Source organism: Melanerpes formicivorus, unplaced genomic scaffold (genome assembly GCF_026170545.1).
Source record: "Melanerpes formicivorus ecotype bairdi unplaced genomic scaffold, bMelFor1.0.p_v2 SCAF_5, whole genome shotgun sequence".
Lineage (NCBI taxonomy): Eukaryota > Metazoa > Chordata > Aves > Piciformes > Picidae > Melanerpes > Melanerpes formicivorus.
The window spans coordinates 20234692-20250888 of record NW_027142357.1 but is presented as its reverse complement, the minus strand read 5'-3'; the positions used below and the strand labels follow the sequence as shown (position 1 = coordinate 20250888).

The 16197-nt window shown below is 38.5% G+C and overlaps 1 protein-coding gene across 1 annotated transcript in view; it reads right to left on the bottom strand.

Annotated features, from left to right (window-relative positions):
* The window catches only part of SLC25A12 (solute carrier family 25 member 12), a 50240-nt gene that overhangs the window by 2570 nt on the left and 31473 nt on the right, over window positions 1–16197 (bottom strand). The window contains exons 11-15 of the mRNA XM_068138591.1: window positions 15629–15787; window positions 12751–12803; window positions 12475–12555; window positions 4127–4267; window positions 1190–1328 (exon numbers count right to left, since the gene is read on the bottom strand). Of these exons, the coding sequence (XP_067994692.1) occupies window positions 1190–1328; window positions 4127–4267; window positions 12475–12555; window positions 12751–12803; window positions 15629–15787 (573 nt within the window). The remainder of the gene's footprint in view (window positions 1–1189; window positions 1329–4126; window positions 4268–12474; window positions 12556–12750; window positions 12804–15628; window positions 15788–16197) is intronic.

The following is a 16197-nucleotide window of genomic DNA, read 5'->3' as shown; positions in this document are numbered from 1 at the left end:
ACAGAAATAGATTGAGCAATCAGGAAACTGAAATCTGCAGTTCAGAAAGGCAGAGTCCTGTTCATGTTGACCTACAAGATTTCCACACTTTTATTATTGCGCACCACTTGGTATGAATGACCCAGAAACACTAATAAAACAAAGAGAAGCTGTGAAGTTTGCAATCTACAAACAGCAACTCTTTAGATAGGATACAACTTAAATAATATTATTTATATGTGCTTTTATGACTACAGTAATCGAAATAATTTTCCTTTTTTTGGCATCTCTGTGTTACCTCAGAACAAACAGGGCTACGACTCTTGCTAGCTTCCTAGCTTGTCTGTCCCTTCCCGCTGGTACAAGGAACATGCCAACTGGCAAAGGGCAGGTGCAACATGGGAAACTGCTCTTTACATGTAGAGGGCTCATGACTCATATATGTAGTGATTCCTCATGACTGTAACAAGTAACAAAAGGTCTGTTCAGCCCTAAAATGTTTCTAAACTGTGCAGATTCCACCAATGAATCATTTGTGATTGAGGGGCTGCAGATACCTGGTTTTCATCCTAGTGACTTAGTCCTTGGCAGTGTAGAATCTGGCCATTTGTATCCACACCTGTAAATACCTGCTACTGCAATTCATATATGGATTATTTTTATACCACTTGCCATTTAGTAAAACCAACTTTTATCAGAGCTGCATATTGTCTTTATATGAAACATTTTTAGGAAGAAAGACTTAAAATGTTTCAAATTTCAGAATATGACACTTTAGCTTCTTAACAAACTAATGCCCCATTTTTAGCGCTTACATTTCAACAAAGTTTATTCTCAGTTATTCAGGAATCCAAAACTAGGTAAGTCATTTTCTTCTTAGCTCTTATGATCTCTCATTTTATGTTCATCAAAGATTCAAATTAGTCTTCAACTCTGAGAGCACAGTAACAAGTAAAACCCCATTGAGACAGACAGATCAAATTTGACTATAAGTTGCTGAGCTACATTACGCTGTTTATCCACATTATGCAAATGTAATTAGCTCTCATCAAAATTGCATTGCCTCCCACTAAGGATAACAGTGATCAAATTTAGATTAAATCAGGTAGAATGGTACAGTACCCTTCCTTTATTTGGGGCTACTGAATGACTTAAATACTACTAACTGAAAGAAAAAAAATTACTTCTAGAGAACATTTTGCAAAATTACCTGCAATGGCTCCAGCTAAAAGGAGATTAAGCCCTCCCACATGGCCATTTTCATCAGCAAGCATCAGTTTACTATGAGCATAAACAGGAAAGTAGATTGCAGAAAAGGGAATGTCTCTGAGGAAACATGCTTTGGCACCCTATCACACAGAAAAGAGATAATACAAATACATTTTGTAAATAAGATTAAAATTGATAACCAGCAAGCAGACTGAGCCCAGGAAGTACCAACTTGTTTGATCTACCAGGTAAGTAACAGAAAATAAAATGTCTCAAGAAACTGAAGATGTAGGGTTGAACACATTTAAAATAAGTTTCTAGAGTGAGGAAGAGTCAAGGTTCATGTCTGTTTTGGGTAAGCAGTATGTGACATGGATCCTGACATCAGTGCCTAGGATAAATGCCTTTTACATAAGATGTGTCCAACTGTGGTCAAGGAAGTGACAAAGGTCTGTCCTTTTGTCTTGCTGACAACACCACCACAGAAGATAATTCCTTGCATGCCATTTTTTCCACCAAACACATGATAGCAGAACTGTTAAGACCTCATAATGACCTCCACTGATCATCATCTGGTTGACTGAAGAAGCTGCACTCAAAAGCGAGCAAAAAGAGGTAAATCACTGCAAAACCAGAGCTGTTTTAATAAGAGGAAGTAGAGAGAGACAAAACTAGTGGCCTATAGTATCACAGTATCACCAAGGTTGGAAGAGACCTCAAGGATCATCGAGTCCCACTTGTCACCACAGACCTCATGACTAGACCATGGCACCAAGTGCCACATCCAATCTCCTCTTGAACACCACGAGGGACAGTGACTCTACCACCTCCCTGGGCAGCACATTCCAATGACGAATGACTCTCTTGGTGAAGAACTTCCTCCTCACCTCAAGTCTAAACCTCCCCTGGTGCAGCTTGAGACTGTGTCCCCTTGTTCCGGTGCCGGTTGCCTGCGAGAAGAGACCAAACCCTTCCTGGCTACAACCACCTTTCAGGTAGTTGTAGAGGGCAATGAGGTCACCCCTGAGCCTCCTCTTCTCCAGGCTAAACAATCCCAGCTCCCTCAGCCTCTCCTCATAGGGCTTGTGCTCAAGGCCTCTCACCAGCCTTGTTGCCTTTCTCTGGACATGTTCAAGTGTCTCGATGTCCTTCTTAAACTGAGGGGCCCAGAACTGGACACAGTACTCAAGGTGCAGCCTAACCAATGCAGAGGACAGGGGCACAATGGCCTCCCTGCTCCTGCTGGCCACACTATTCCTAATACAGGCCAGGATGCCATTGGCCTTCTTGGCCACCTGGGCACGCTGCTGGCTCATGTTTAGGCGGCTGTCGATCAGCACCCCCAGGTCCCTCTCCGTTTGGCAGCTCTCCAGCTACTCTGACCCCAGCCTGTAGCTCTGCATGGGGTTGCTGTGGCCAAAGTGCAGCACCCGGCACTTGGACTTGTTGAAAGACATCCCGTTGGACTCCACCCATCTGTCTAGTTGGTCGAGGTCCCTCTGCAGAGCCTTTCTACCCTCTAACTGACTAACATCTGCCCCTAACTTGGTGTCATCTGCAAATTTGCTGATGACTGACTCAATCAATCCTGCCAGGAGTTGCTCCTAGTCACCAGGTGGCATTAAAGAGGTTCTTAGCAGACTTTCGTATGCTGTATAAAGAGTGGAATAATTGCAATAAAACTTACCTAATCTTCTTTAAGTAACTTCAGTTATCAGTTTGTTACCAACTAAAATAGCTTCTGTACAAAGCTCAAACAAGCTCTTACATATAAAAAAAGTCTCAATTGCATACCCTGACATGTTACAAAAATACCACTCCCTGCCTAAACATCTGACTGGTATACTCCAAGCCAGCAGCCTCCACAGAGGACACACCTGAGGCCTGTCACCTCCTGGTTACATTAACAGACAACTCGCATAGCTTAGCGCTGATATAGCAATCTGTTCCTTCTAATATTTTCACACAGATACTTTATGCTCTAAAAGAAGTTCTTAAGAGTTATTCACAATGAGAATGCAATTTGAAAGAACAGCAGAATTTGTGGTAAGCTCTCTTAATTTAATTATGGCAAACACCGAGGGTAATTTTGTGCCAGGTACCAAACACCTGTGAACATCAGGAAAGGTAATGGTCGTGAATCTCATCTACAGAAATCACAACAAAAGCTTCAGCTCCAAATGCAAATTTGCATATTTTTATAGTATTATCACAGGTCTATGGACAAATCATGTAAAATGACATCTGTAAGTGCCTAGCTAATATAACTGCTGAATTTACACATTACCTCTTGCACTGGCAGAAGACACAGGAAGAAATACTCTTCCTTGTTTAAGAAAACTAATAGCTTCTGCTCCATTACATTTGATATGTAATGATGGTAGCAAGTATACCTGCAGGGAAGGAATCTGTTGACTGGTGTTCTGCTGAAGTACAGTACAGAATGGGCTTTTCTTAAGTGGAATTTGTTATTGACAAATCCCACCATTAACTTCTTAAAAATCTGAATCCTACTAAACTCCACTACTGTTTCACTGCCGTCAAATTATTAAGACAAGGAGAATATCCTGCTGCAAAGACAACAATGGAGATAACAGATTTAAAATAAACACAAGAAAAACACAGAGGGAAAGCTAAAGAAACTTCTCACAAAACCCCACCAAATGAAATGATCAGTGCCAGAAGCCAGCAGGTCTGCAATACAGGACTCCCTGTAGCTTGGCATAAAAGCCCCAAGGATAGAATGGGGGCGTATTTTTTTGTATCCCACTGCCATTACTATAGAAGTGGGCTTTCTTCAGTTTTCCACTGTGGGGCTGCCCTGCGGGAAGAGATTGGTTTTAAATTCAAAAGATGTCTCTGTTTTAAACAGTTTTTGTTTCAACAATGTAAACATCTAACATAAAACGATGAAGCCACTAAACCCAGAAATACATACCTTATAAAGACCAAGAAGGCCTAAATCTTTTATAACAGAGAGGGCACTGACTCTGGGTCCTGTAGTAATTTCTCCTGCTACCTGCAACCGAATCTTTACAATCTCCAGAGGATTAGTGAAGATGACCTGGGAAGCTCCTGCCTGCAAACCCAAAGAAAAAGAAAGTAAATTGCATTACTAGGACGTGTGGAGACAGTTTGAGTTTTGCAAGGTGCTGAGTAGCTTCACTGTTCCGATATTGTCATGTAAAAACCACCTGTCTAGAATTTAAAATCCCTGAATTAGAAATAATGAGTTTGTATGAAACAAAATTTTTACATTTACATGTTTATAGTTCACAGAGGTGGATTAATTCCATTTGTCCCTGCTTTTCTCCTTGACATCACTTTCTAAAAGTCATGGCTGTGTGTAAGTCTTTCAGATATCACATGAAATATTAAAGTAAAATAATCATTAGATTTGGGGTACTAGAGCATCAAACACAATATAAAGAAGACCTTATGTTTACCCAGCAACAATCCATCACCACTGTGTAGACACATTATTCGCTGGTGATGCTGTTCAAAAGGTAAATTTGCATTTAATGGTGTAATTTTCAATTATTAGAAAAGTTATTTGAATTTTGTTTAGCAGCCTATAATTGCCTCAAGGGAAAACAAAATGTAAAATTTAAAGAGGAAGAGTAACATTTCATATTATGGTACTAGATAGAGACAGGAGTCCTGTCTTTCTCTGAGCTGAGCACGAACACATTTTACAAGCAGGAAATACTTTGTTAGCAGTGCTGTAAGGACCATCTTGCAAACTTCCTAACAACAGTGTTGCAGAGCTGGTTCAGATTCAACCAAAGACTTTCAAAGAGCTATGTTTCTGATTTGAGAGAGATTCAATCTGACAGATCAGTTTCAGAAACATGTAAACCTGTTTAAGTTGACATGTTTTGATTTCTTGCTGGTTTGCTGTAGGTACTACCATTCACTTCTGGAGAAGTGTGTGGTTCATCACAAAACAGATAAATTTTACTAAGCTTCCTTTTCCCTCTCCTTCCTAAACCCCCTTTTTCCATTCAAAAATTAGAACTACTTCCTTCAAATTTATGGCATATAACCACTTGAATATAGCCCACTTTAATGAGCATTTCTCCCACAGTCTAAAGGCTCCTCTTAATCCTGATCTATTCCTCCAACCCATGAAATTTTAGTGGAGGAAAAAGGTGCAAAGTATCTGCAATTAAAACTTTTTTCCACTTCTAAATTCCCAGGAAATAAACTCTCTTTGTGATGCTGGGGGTGTCTGTGTGTGAAATAAAAATCAACAGTCTGCTACAGCACCTCCTGGACAGCATGCATGGTGTTCTCTGCTAATTGATTCAGAACTAATGAACGCTAATCCTTTCTGCCTTTAGCATAATCTTCCTCTCTCCAGCAGCAGGCAGAATAAACTTGAGATTAACCCTGATGCATGCATTAGAAGTTGGCAACTCAAATTATTCCAGACATGAGACAAAAGAACACTGCAAACCTCAACAGCTCTTACTGGGAATGATCAAGCACTTGGGTAGTGTCTATGGGATGGGAGAGCATGAAGCATCAAAATCTTCACTGACCAAGCATCTGATATTTCACTGACCTTTACTGAGCACACTGCCCTCCTTTTATTGTATCTATTTACTTCATTCAATATTGAATCATTGTTATGGCTTTGCTGAAGCACTTTGACCCAGACAGAGGGAGATCAACCCCTGCTTTTTTCATTAATTATCTCCACTGTATTAGTTGCGGTCTTTAACATTTCCCACTCAAATAATCAGTCTAGGTTCTTAATTTTGGTTTATTTCCTTGCTTCTTCATCTCATGTGGGGAAAAAAAAAATAAAAAAAATTAAAGCCTACATTTTTGTGGACATTTATTGCAACCATCAGGAAGATCACTTGAACTCCCAGACCAGCCAAACTGATCTCTCTGTTCCATGGACTTACTGTACTTTGTTTACTCAGTTACATGACACCACTCGTGTCCAAACCCATTCTTCAGACTCTTCAATCTCACCTTTTCCTTCCCAGTTCATACACACCTATGCATGCAAGATGAAATGGCTGTCCTGCTAGGGAAAGTTCCAATCTAAATAAAATCTATGAAATTCACATCTGACAAGTTCTGTTAAACAACAACAATTTTTTGCTTGTATTGCATTAAACAGAAAATCCAATTCACCTTTATAATTTCCCTACATAATTTAAAAAACTAATTTTAGTAGATAAAACACAAAGCAGAATGCTCTTACTACCCAACAGAACAAGCCACACAAACAAATTCAAATAACTTTAGACACTAAACTAGAAATTAACTCCCTCTAAACAATTACCATCTACCAGCCTATTAAATATGCATTCTTTGTTTAAACATATGCGAAACTCCATTTTTTATTTTCAATGTTCTAAATCAGCACATCCTGCAGAGCAGTTAAAATAACTCTTCCTATTTGCCTAACACCCACCACAGAAACACAAATAGGCCAATTTGTAAACATTTCTATTTTCTACCCTGAATTCAATCTTCCTGCAATTAACATTATCCTTTCCTAGGTACACAACTGCCTACCTTTCTACAACAGCCCTTTTTGATACAGAAATGAAAGGAGAGGATTCTAAACACAACACATTTTAATAATCCAGTAGCAATATAACTACATATAGAATGTCACACATTCTATATAGTTAACACAACTATATATTATGACAATATTAGTATTAAAATATTACTGTATCAGGCTATTGAGCAAAATGAAGGGAAAACCCTAACATATGCTTATATTATCAGTAGGAAACCACTGAAAAGCTCTTTAATTACATTATCACTTTGAACATTGAGCATTTAAAGCGTTGACAAACTTTATAACAGGCAGCTTTATCAAGAAGAGATGTAGTTGTCAAGTTAAATACTCCCTCTATGTAATATGGACTTTGATCCAAGTCTTGACTTCTCATACTCTTCTACATGGAGCTCAGCAAACTTTTCTGCACAGCAATAGTTGATTCATGAGAAGAGGAGCAGTGAATTCACTGGAGTTGTGTGAATGCATCAGGTCCTTAGACACATCACAAGTCCAGTAAAGACAAGTACTGATTCAATACAAAACATGTAACACAAGAAAACTTATTTTTTCACTATCTTCTTTATTATTATTAATGCAAGATTGTGGGGGGTTTTGTTTGTATGAAGTAAATGGTTACTTATCTCTGTGAGGAAGAACGTGTGAGGCTGAGAAGCGTGTTGTCTGGGGAGAAGAGGAAGAGCGCTTCCAGGAGAGGGTGCAGAGGAAAATAACACAAAGGACCTCCAAATAAAAATGAACTTGCAGTGTGCAGGGTTTCAATGAAAATCCCCATGCTGACTGTACAAGTCATTCACAATCACTGTCGTTCTTTTTCAAAATATCTTACTTCAGCTGTCAGCTTTGTATGTTAAACACACATGTACATATACATACACACAGTATAGATTGTAGTCCTTGAATTTCTTTTGGAGAAGGTGTGTTAAATCTAGATTTACTTCCTCCCCCCCAAAAAACCCCAAAAACCTCCCTTCACACATAAATTACAACAGACACTTTAAAAAAGGTTGACAAATTTGTTTCTGAATGGGGGTTATTCATACACATCAAAAATACCAGCAATAAAAGCTTCTACTTAACCTTAATGTCATGTAAAATAACTCTGCAAGGAGCAAATAAAGGAACTAAATCTGACAGCAAAGGTTATGAGAGAAAAGATGTAGTTTGAGATCCCACAGCAAACGCCCCATGACATGCCAAAGGCTGAAGGAAATACACAAATGACCCTGCAACATGAGACCTCTTGCCCTTTCCAATTCCACCCGAGAGGCATATGCTACAAAGGGGGAGAGGCCTACTTCAAGCCCTCGTTTGAAACTACCACATCCTGGACCACAACTACGTCCCATACAAGCAGGTAAAATATGTTACTTAAAACAGTCAAAACATCAAAAGAACTTAAACTTCTTTCTCAAGGCAAAACTGTCATTGCTTGTGCACCTACAGTAATCTTACTGTCTCTTTTACTAAAGGGTGAATTTTCCCCTAACTTTAAATATCCACAGTTGAGATCAAAATAGAGCAGCAAAGTTTAATTCTGCTTCTATTTATTTAAAGTATATTAAAGGAAGTAGACTATATTAAAGATTTGGAAGGAAAAGCACTGGCAGCTGTGATTCTGTATTTTTGTGTTTGTTAAATAAAACCAGGAATATTTATTTTAAAAAATAATTTTACATATTCCTTTTTGCCTGATAAGCTTATATACATGTTTGTGGGTATCAGTGAATACACACTTAGGAAAATTATTTTTTTAATAAAGATAGCAAAATATTTAGAAAATGTTACATTTAATATTAATATATATATAGGACTTTTAAAATCAGAGATAAATTTAAACTTCTATGGGTATGTATGTGCAAACATACACGCACATCCCCCACCCCTAATCATCAGCAGATGCGCTGCCTACACCTCCAGCAAAGGTTCTTAAACCTTTTCTGCCTGGCACCCCACGTTCTCTTCCTCCTTGCAGCATGATTCAGAAACATCTTCCTGACGAAACAGAATTCATCCATTCAAAATGCTAAGCACCGTCACCCTGTTGATGGGAAGAATCCATTCTTCTGCTGTGTAACTCGCAAATTACAGCTCAAAATCACAGCATCTTTGCCTGTAACAGTACTTATGAATCATTTACATAGCATTAGACGTCTACTTCAACATCACCTCCCAGCTGAGGACCAACAGTTGCCCTGCAGCACCTTGCTCTTCACCATGTACTCACATGCATCATGCGTGTAAGTTCCTTTGAGAAGCACTGTCCATATCAGGTATGCGCTCTCTGCTTCCCCAGCTGCTGTCGGGACACAGGAAAGCATTGCCGAAGCCTCACTCAGTCCCCTGCAACTCAAAGCTAATGGTAGCTGAAAACTCCAAAGGCAGGAATGCAGGCTAATCACTGAATTACAATGAAATGTAATTCGATTAATTACAGTAACAGTAGGGAAAGAAATTGTTTGCCATGAACATGCGTAAGTGCAGATAGTGCTGTTGATGATTAACAAACCAGCATAGTCTGGGGAAGGCAGGAAGACAGGTATCAGTTTCCATCATGGATCAGAGCCCTTTCACTGACACGTATGACCTGACCGCTGTAAGTGAGCTGCCCCGTGTAGCTGTCCTGCAGATTTCAAATACACATACAGCTTGAGAGCAGCTGGGAATATCTGGGCTCTGACAGAGCAGACCCTCTACTTCCCAGTGACATTTACATTGCCCAGCAGCGAGCAGGTGGGTTTCAAGGAGCACAAGGACACAAGCTGCCTTATTGTGGGAGGTCCCTGCCTGGCAGTAAAGAAGGAAAGACAACAGACAGGCAGCTGACCATATAATCAGGCCACTGTATGGGCAGATGTCTTTGTTAATGACTGTGAGAATGAAGACATTTCCTCTCATTGGGAATGGGAGTTTATTCCATAATGCTACAGGAGCTGAGAATATTTGGAGCCTGAGAAGTAAGATTTTGGCCAAAGGGGTGCACTCTCAGTTACTGTTTCTGGAGGTGGCCACATCAGCCAGTGGGCAGCCACTTTGCTGGATGCTATAGCACTTCGTGCAGACACCACAGAGCTCAGGATACCAAAAAACCTACACAGCTTCTCTTGAATCTCTACTGTCCTAATGTCAAAAGTTTCACCCATTCTCTTGTGTGGGTCTTAGATGACTGTAACACCATATGTAGGCTTTGATATGGCACTGCTATCCAGAGAACAGAATTTGGTAGGTCTGCTGGAGCCTTTCCCAAGCTGCTTCCACTTCCTCACATGAATTTTTCTTATTCCTGGCTGAGGACTACAGCATGCACAATGTGCTTTTGCATGGTTCACAAGAGGGTGGGCCTTGAAAGGTCAGGAAGGCCTCTGCTGGAAACTATAAAATGGCTGAAAATATAGCTTGCTCACCTTGCTCATCCACTACCAGTTCCATACCAGAAATGATGAAAAACTGCATTATTCCTAGCAATCAGGAGAAGGTTCAACACTAAACACAGGCAAGTGATACAGATAGTAATAAAGAAATCTCTGAGAAATACATACAGGCATAATACTGTTTCTTCTGATGTTATGACAACATGAAAAGTATGTTTTGAATTTAGCCTACCTATACTTACAGCATACTAAGAGCAAAATATTTAAGTATCGAAGAATAAATAAAAGTCACCAAAGAAAAGTTGCCCAAATTCAAATGGTGAAAATAATTCTGGCATATACAAAACCTAGTGTCACAGTAACCTAGCATTTTGTACTAACACGGAGCAAAGGAACAGAATGAAGGGAAAACTAAGACTAAAAGTAGAATCACCCAAACAGAACGGCCTGCGTGCCCCTGCATGTACAAATGAAGTAAGCTTGGATGTAACTGTTGGGTACACATCATAATATTTTGTATACACAATCAACACCAGAAGTACAAAGATCAACACTAATTCCAAGCAAGTCAAAACAGAAAAGAGCTGTCACAATGAGGATGAAAAGGACTAAGGATGAGAAAGATTTAACATATAAACTTGCTAGTGCTTTCATCAACTGATACTTTCAAATTTTTAGAATAAACTTTATAGGCTTGCTAATAAAGCTTCTGGTATTTAGGGAGAAGTGAAATTGGTAAAACAGAACTAAGTTGCAGTACAGACAGAAAAGTTATCAAATTATAAGATATCACATGGTTCAGAGTAGGCTAGCAAAGAAATGAACATTTCTAAGGTTGCTAAACTGTGCCCAAGTCCTCTCCTATGAAAGCCAACTTTATTTAAAATTCTCCCAGACTGGTTGCAGTAGGTATTATCTTGAAAAAGAAGATGAGAATATCAGCTAGGACAGTCAGCTAGAAGAAAGGGTTGTGTTTGGACATTTTATAAATCTGCTCAGCTTTGCAGAAACATCCACATTTCTGAAAGCTTGTCTGAAACTCAGATTTCTCCCCACTGACTACATGTTCACTACTGTAAGGCAATACAGGTATTCTGAAAAAGGAGCAGCTACTAAGAAGTGAGAAAACCTCCAGAGTAGGTACGATTTAGTTATTATGCATTTTGATACAAAACTATGTAAAACAATAAAACTGATTATCATATGTTTGATTTTAACTATGAATTTAACCACAATACAGAGGAAACTACTAATAAATTATATTCACTTCTGTTACAAATGACCTGTATGTGCTTTCTGTGTTATTGAGCTTTCCAGAAAAAGGTTAGTCTTTTGCTAGCTATACATCACAGCTGCTTTCTCACATTTCTCAGAAATAAACTTTGTGCACTGACAGGTGAAGACTCAAGCATGTACCAGGCTGCCAAATTCAATCAGGGAGAACTATAAGCAGTGTCCCTTCAGGGCTGCTTCTTTGAATTAAGAGTTTGCAGAGGTCAACAACCTTTCTGCCCTAGGTTTTGTTGTAAGTTGAGGCGGTTTTATATCAGCCTGTCAGCCTACTCAACTGGAAGTTATTAGTGTTCTCTGCTACAAAAGAACCCTAACTAAAGCCTTAAACATTTCATAGGGCTAACAACTGTTGGGGAATCCCATAAATGAAATTAGCCAATGTACAAAACCAAGAAAAAATAAAATCTATCATCAGTATCAATTATAACTATTTACAGATCCACTGAATTACAGCCCTCGTTCTCAATGAAAACACTGTTTTTTTTAAACTCCATTTAGATGATGTAGTCAGCACCTGGAGTAATGAAGCCACATTTTATATGAAGTCATTCCAACAGAAAATTCACTCATACCTCTTATCTGAAAAGTAACAATATGCAGCTTAGATTTTGCATATTTTCACAAATATCAAGACTTCACATACAGCAAGCTGATATGTCTTTTTCTTCCTGAAACTCTCAGTAAGAAATGGATTCTTTTAAAACTGTTCTAGTTCCATGAGTTTATCTACAATCTATTCTCAGGGACTATCTGTATCTTTCCAAACTAACTGTGAATGCCAGCCCCAGTAAAAGTATGGAAAGGCAGAAGTGATTAAAACCACTGCTGAAACTTGTTAGAAACTGTGTTGAAGGAAGTTTTTCAAGCACATAATTCTAAGAGAACACAACTCAGAAGTAAGCAAAGCTTTTCAAACAGAAAAAAAAAAAGTACTTTTTTTCATTCTTGTGACTGGAAGAAAAAAAAAAAATACAGTTCTGTGCAAGCTGACAAAGCACACCCGTTAACTGTCACTCCAACTACATATGACTGAGATTCAATTTTTCCTAGGAATACAGGACTGGTACTTACACAGCCTCCAGCAAGAACCTCTGCGGGGAGTGGAATGGAACCATCATTCTTAGTAAATTTGTCTCTGACAAAGTCATTAACCTAATAAAGAAATAATACATTACATAAAAGTTTTATTTCCTCTTTATAAACATATATCAAGTACATCTGCAACCATATATATTACGAGTGCTTGTAAATTGTCATCTTTCACACATTTTAGGAAATAAATCCTGTGCATGTTAACAAACAAAAGGATGCCAGGAAAGAAAAGGGGGAAAAAAAAAAGATACGTACAGTTAGCTTAATAGCCTTTTCTGGGGCAACACCTATCAGCTGCGGTAACAAGCCTATAGAAACAAAGACATCGTAAGACAACATTATCTTCCTACTACAGGCACTAGCATTTTATAAGGGCTCTACAGAAATGTACTTCTGCACATGGGAACATCCTTTGAGGTGGATGGCATTTACATATGTGATGCTGCTTGAGCATTTCATATTCATACTAATACAATTTCATCTTAAAATGTCTGTTGAAAATGGTAATTAAAATGACATGGTAACCAGATCTGTCTTCCACAACAAAGTCAAGACTGATGCTGTTGCTGTACAGATGGAAAAAAAGGATAAAGACAGAATATGTACCTTGGATATGTTTACTATGTAAGAGTTCATTTGACATTTTTAGCCCCTTAGTATCATTTCCCCAAAAAAACTTACAGTTACATTTTAAAATAGGAGAGTAATTGTGAGATATGTACATGACTATGATAAATTACCAACTCACTTCTACTTGAATCACTAAATCTCAGTTTTCTAATGGCTCCAGTCAAATAAGGATATAAAGGATTTTCTCTTATTCAGTCCAACACGGTCACATGAACTTCTTTAAACTCCTTTACTTGTAAGTATTTTTATCCCACCAAGAGTAAGCATTAGTGGAGAGAAACCAGTTTTGGAAAGGCCCTTGCTCCTGGAAAAGAGCTACTATTAATATGAACTCCCATTTGACAAAGGCACATACACATTTCTAGGAACTAATAGGTTTGCAGAAAAAATCAGTAGATGGCAGTCTTAACTTCCTAACATAGAGGATTATAAATCTTTTGGCACATGTATGGATTATAAAACTTGAACACTTCTAATAAAAACAAGACTTTTATGTCCTACTGTTACTCCTTGGTTAGGGAATAACAGTTCGTCAGAAGTGTTTGCCAGTTAACGAACAAAGAAAATCCCATGCTAATCACATCAAATACCAGGTAAGTGACAACACTGTACTGATGCATTTTTCCACTATCCATTGAGTGAGAAGAATAATAGCTAAAAATTAATTTTAACATGTTCAAAATGATCAATAGTACTCAGTCTGCAGAATTTTTATACTGCTTCATTAAAAGGAAGCTCAGAGCAAACACACTTAAATAGAAAATGCAGCTGTTAATATATGCAGTGCGGTGTCTACTTCCAACACAGCGCTTTCTGTGTGATTTACAGACTTGCTATGCCGAGGAAAGGTAGTTATTAAATTTTTAAAAAGGTTGACAGTAACAAAAAGAAATGCTGCCCTCCCAGCCTGAATCTCCGGTCTATCTTGAAAAGAAAATCCAGCTCCACAGTGCCTACACTTTAAAAACCAAAAACTACCAGACAAAACACCGCAAGAAAATTCCCCATGCCCTTTTATACAGCTGAACCCATTGGGCGCACACATTTGGTGTGCCAGAGAACTTAGGACCCTACATGGTCTAGTGAGGGACCGTAGAAGGTACTTCATCCGTTCTGAGGTTGGATGCCAGTATTCAAAAGTGCCATAGTTTTCTTGATCAAAAAAATCAAAGTTTTTATTTAAAAACAAACTTCCCAGTATGCATCCAGTTCTGGTTTTTAAAAATGCAGCAAACTACTACCATTGTACTGCTATATTACAATACAATCAGGATAATCCAGCTCAGGAGTATAAGAACCCAGTCAGTAACAGACCCAGAGACAACTCCAGAGAAGTTTCTGCTGTTTAGTTTAATATACTTCCACAGACCATTTAATTCTATGATTTCACGACCTCACTACACATGGTGACCATTTTTCCTAACATTTTCAAAACCACTACATGAACTTACACTAAATAACCTTAAAAACAATTTTTAAAAAGACTATTAAAAGGTTTAATAAACAAGCACATTTTTTCTCAGCTATAAAGCATTGTTTTTAACTTAGCAATGAAATCATCCTTTATTTCAAAGTGTTTGAGAAAGGTTATACAACAAAAACAAAAATAATAAATGACAAATTTTAGAAGGTGCCGTGTAAAACCAGGGAGGGGAGGAGATGGGGAGGTGGGAAGAGAAAAATAAATACTGTAGAACAGCACTGTAGAAATGATCTCATAAATGTAACTCAAGGAGTATTTGCACTAACAAAAAATGACCACTTTTTTGCAGCAATTGTTTATGATGAACAGTGCTCAAGGAAAGAGATGAATACGAATAGAATAGAATAGAATAGAATAGAATAGAATAGAATAGAATAGAATAGAATAGAATAGAATAGAATAGAATAGAATAGAATAGAATAGAATAGAATAGAATAGAATAGAATAGAATAGAATAGAATAGAATAGAATAGACCAGACCAGGTTGGAAGAGACCTTCAAGATCATGGTGTCCAACCTATCATCCAATACCACCTAATCAACTAAACCATGCAACCAAGCACCCTGTCAAGTCTCCTCCTGAACACCTCCAGTGACGGTGACTCCACCACCTCCCCGGGCAGCCCATTCCAATGGGCAATCACTCTCTCTGTGTAAAACTTCCTCCTGACCTCTAGCCTGACCCTCCCCTGGTGCAGCCTGAGACTGTCCTCTTGTTCTGGTGCTGGTTGCCTGGGAGAAGAGACCAACTTCTGCCTGTCTACAACCTCCCTTAAGATCGTTGTAAAGAGCAATAAGGTCACCCCTGAGTCTCCTCTTCTCCAGGCTAAGCAGCCCCAGCTCCCTCAGCCTCTCCTCATAGGGCTCTATAAAACAGAAGGAAAATAGTATGTGCTATCAAGGTTCCTGGCTTTCCCACTAGAAACTAGCCACTCAAGTGTTTAAAAAAAAACAAAACCAAAAAAGGCAGAAAATCCTTGATTTGATAGATTTGATATATGTATTTTTTAATCCACTTACCTCTGTAAAGACCAAAAAAGCCTTCAAAACGCAAAACCTTTTTAAAGCAGTCAAAGCTGTTTTTATACATCAACTCTCCCACGACTGCACCAGTGGAGCGTTGATTCTGCATACGAGTTTTCACCAAGTCTATGGGATACACCGCAGTAGCACCAACAGCTGTAAGAAAACAGATGGAGTATTATTTCTGCAACATCATTGTTGGTGTAGTATATAGTTACTACGATGATTTTCCACAACATTTATTTCAACACAAAGAATATATTAGTTAGTGGGATCTCCGATACATGTAAGAAAGGACAGTACTGAAAGCCTACAAGTAAGTTTCAAGGAGAATATATTACACTGCTACATAAAACCAGGTGCGTTAGGAAATCTGTTACTGGACTAGCATTTCAGAGGACACTGGAGGGCTACTAAATCCAAAAGTGGTAAGGAAATAAAGGGAATGGCACAACCAAAAGCAATTCCACTCCGCAATTCTTCATATGTATAGCCAAGAAATGCACTTTAGGTAAGACCAAGTAGTCTGGCAAGACAGTGTTTAAACTAACCCAAGCTCAAAAACT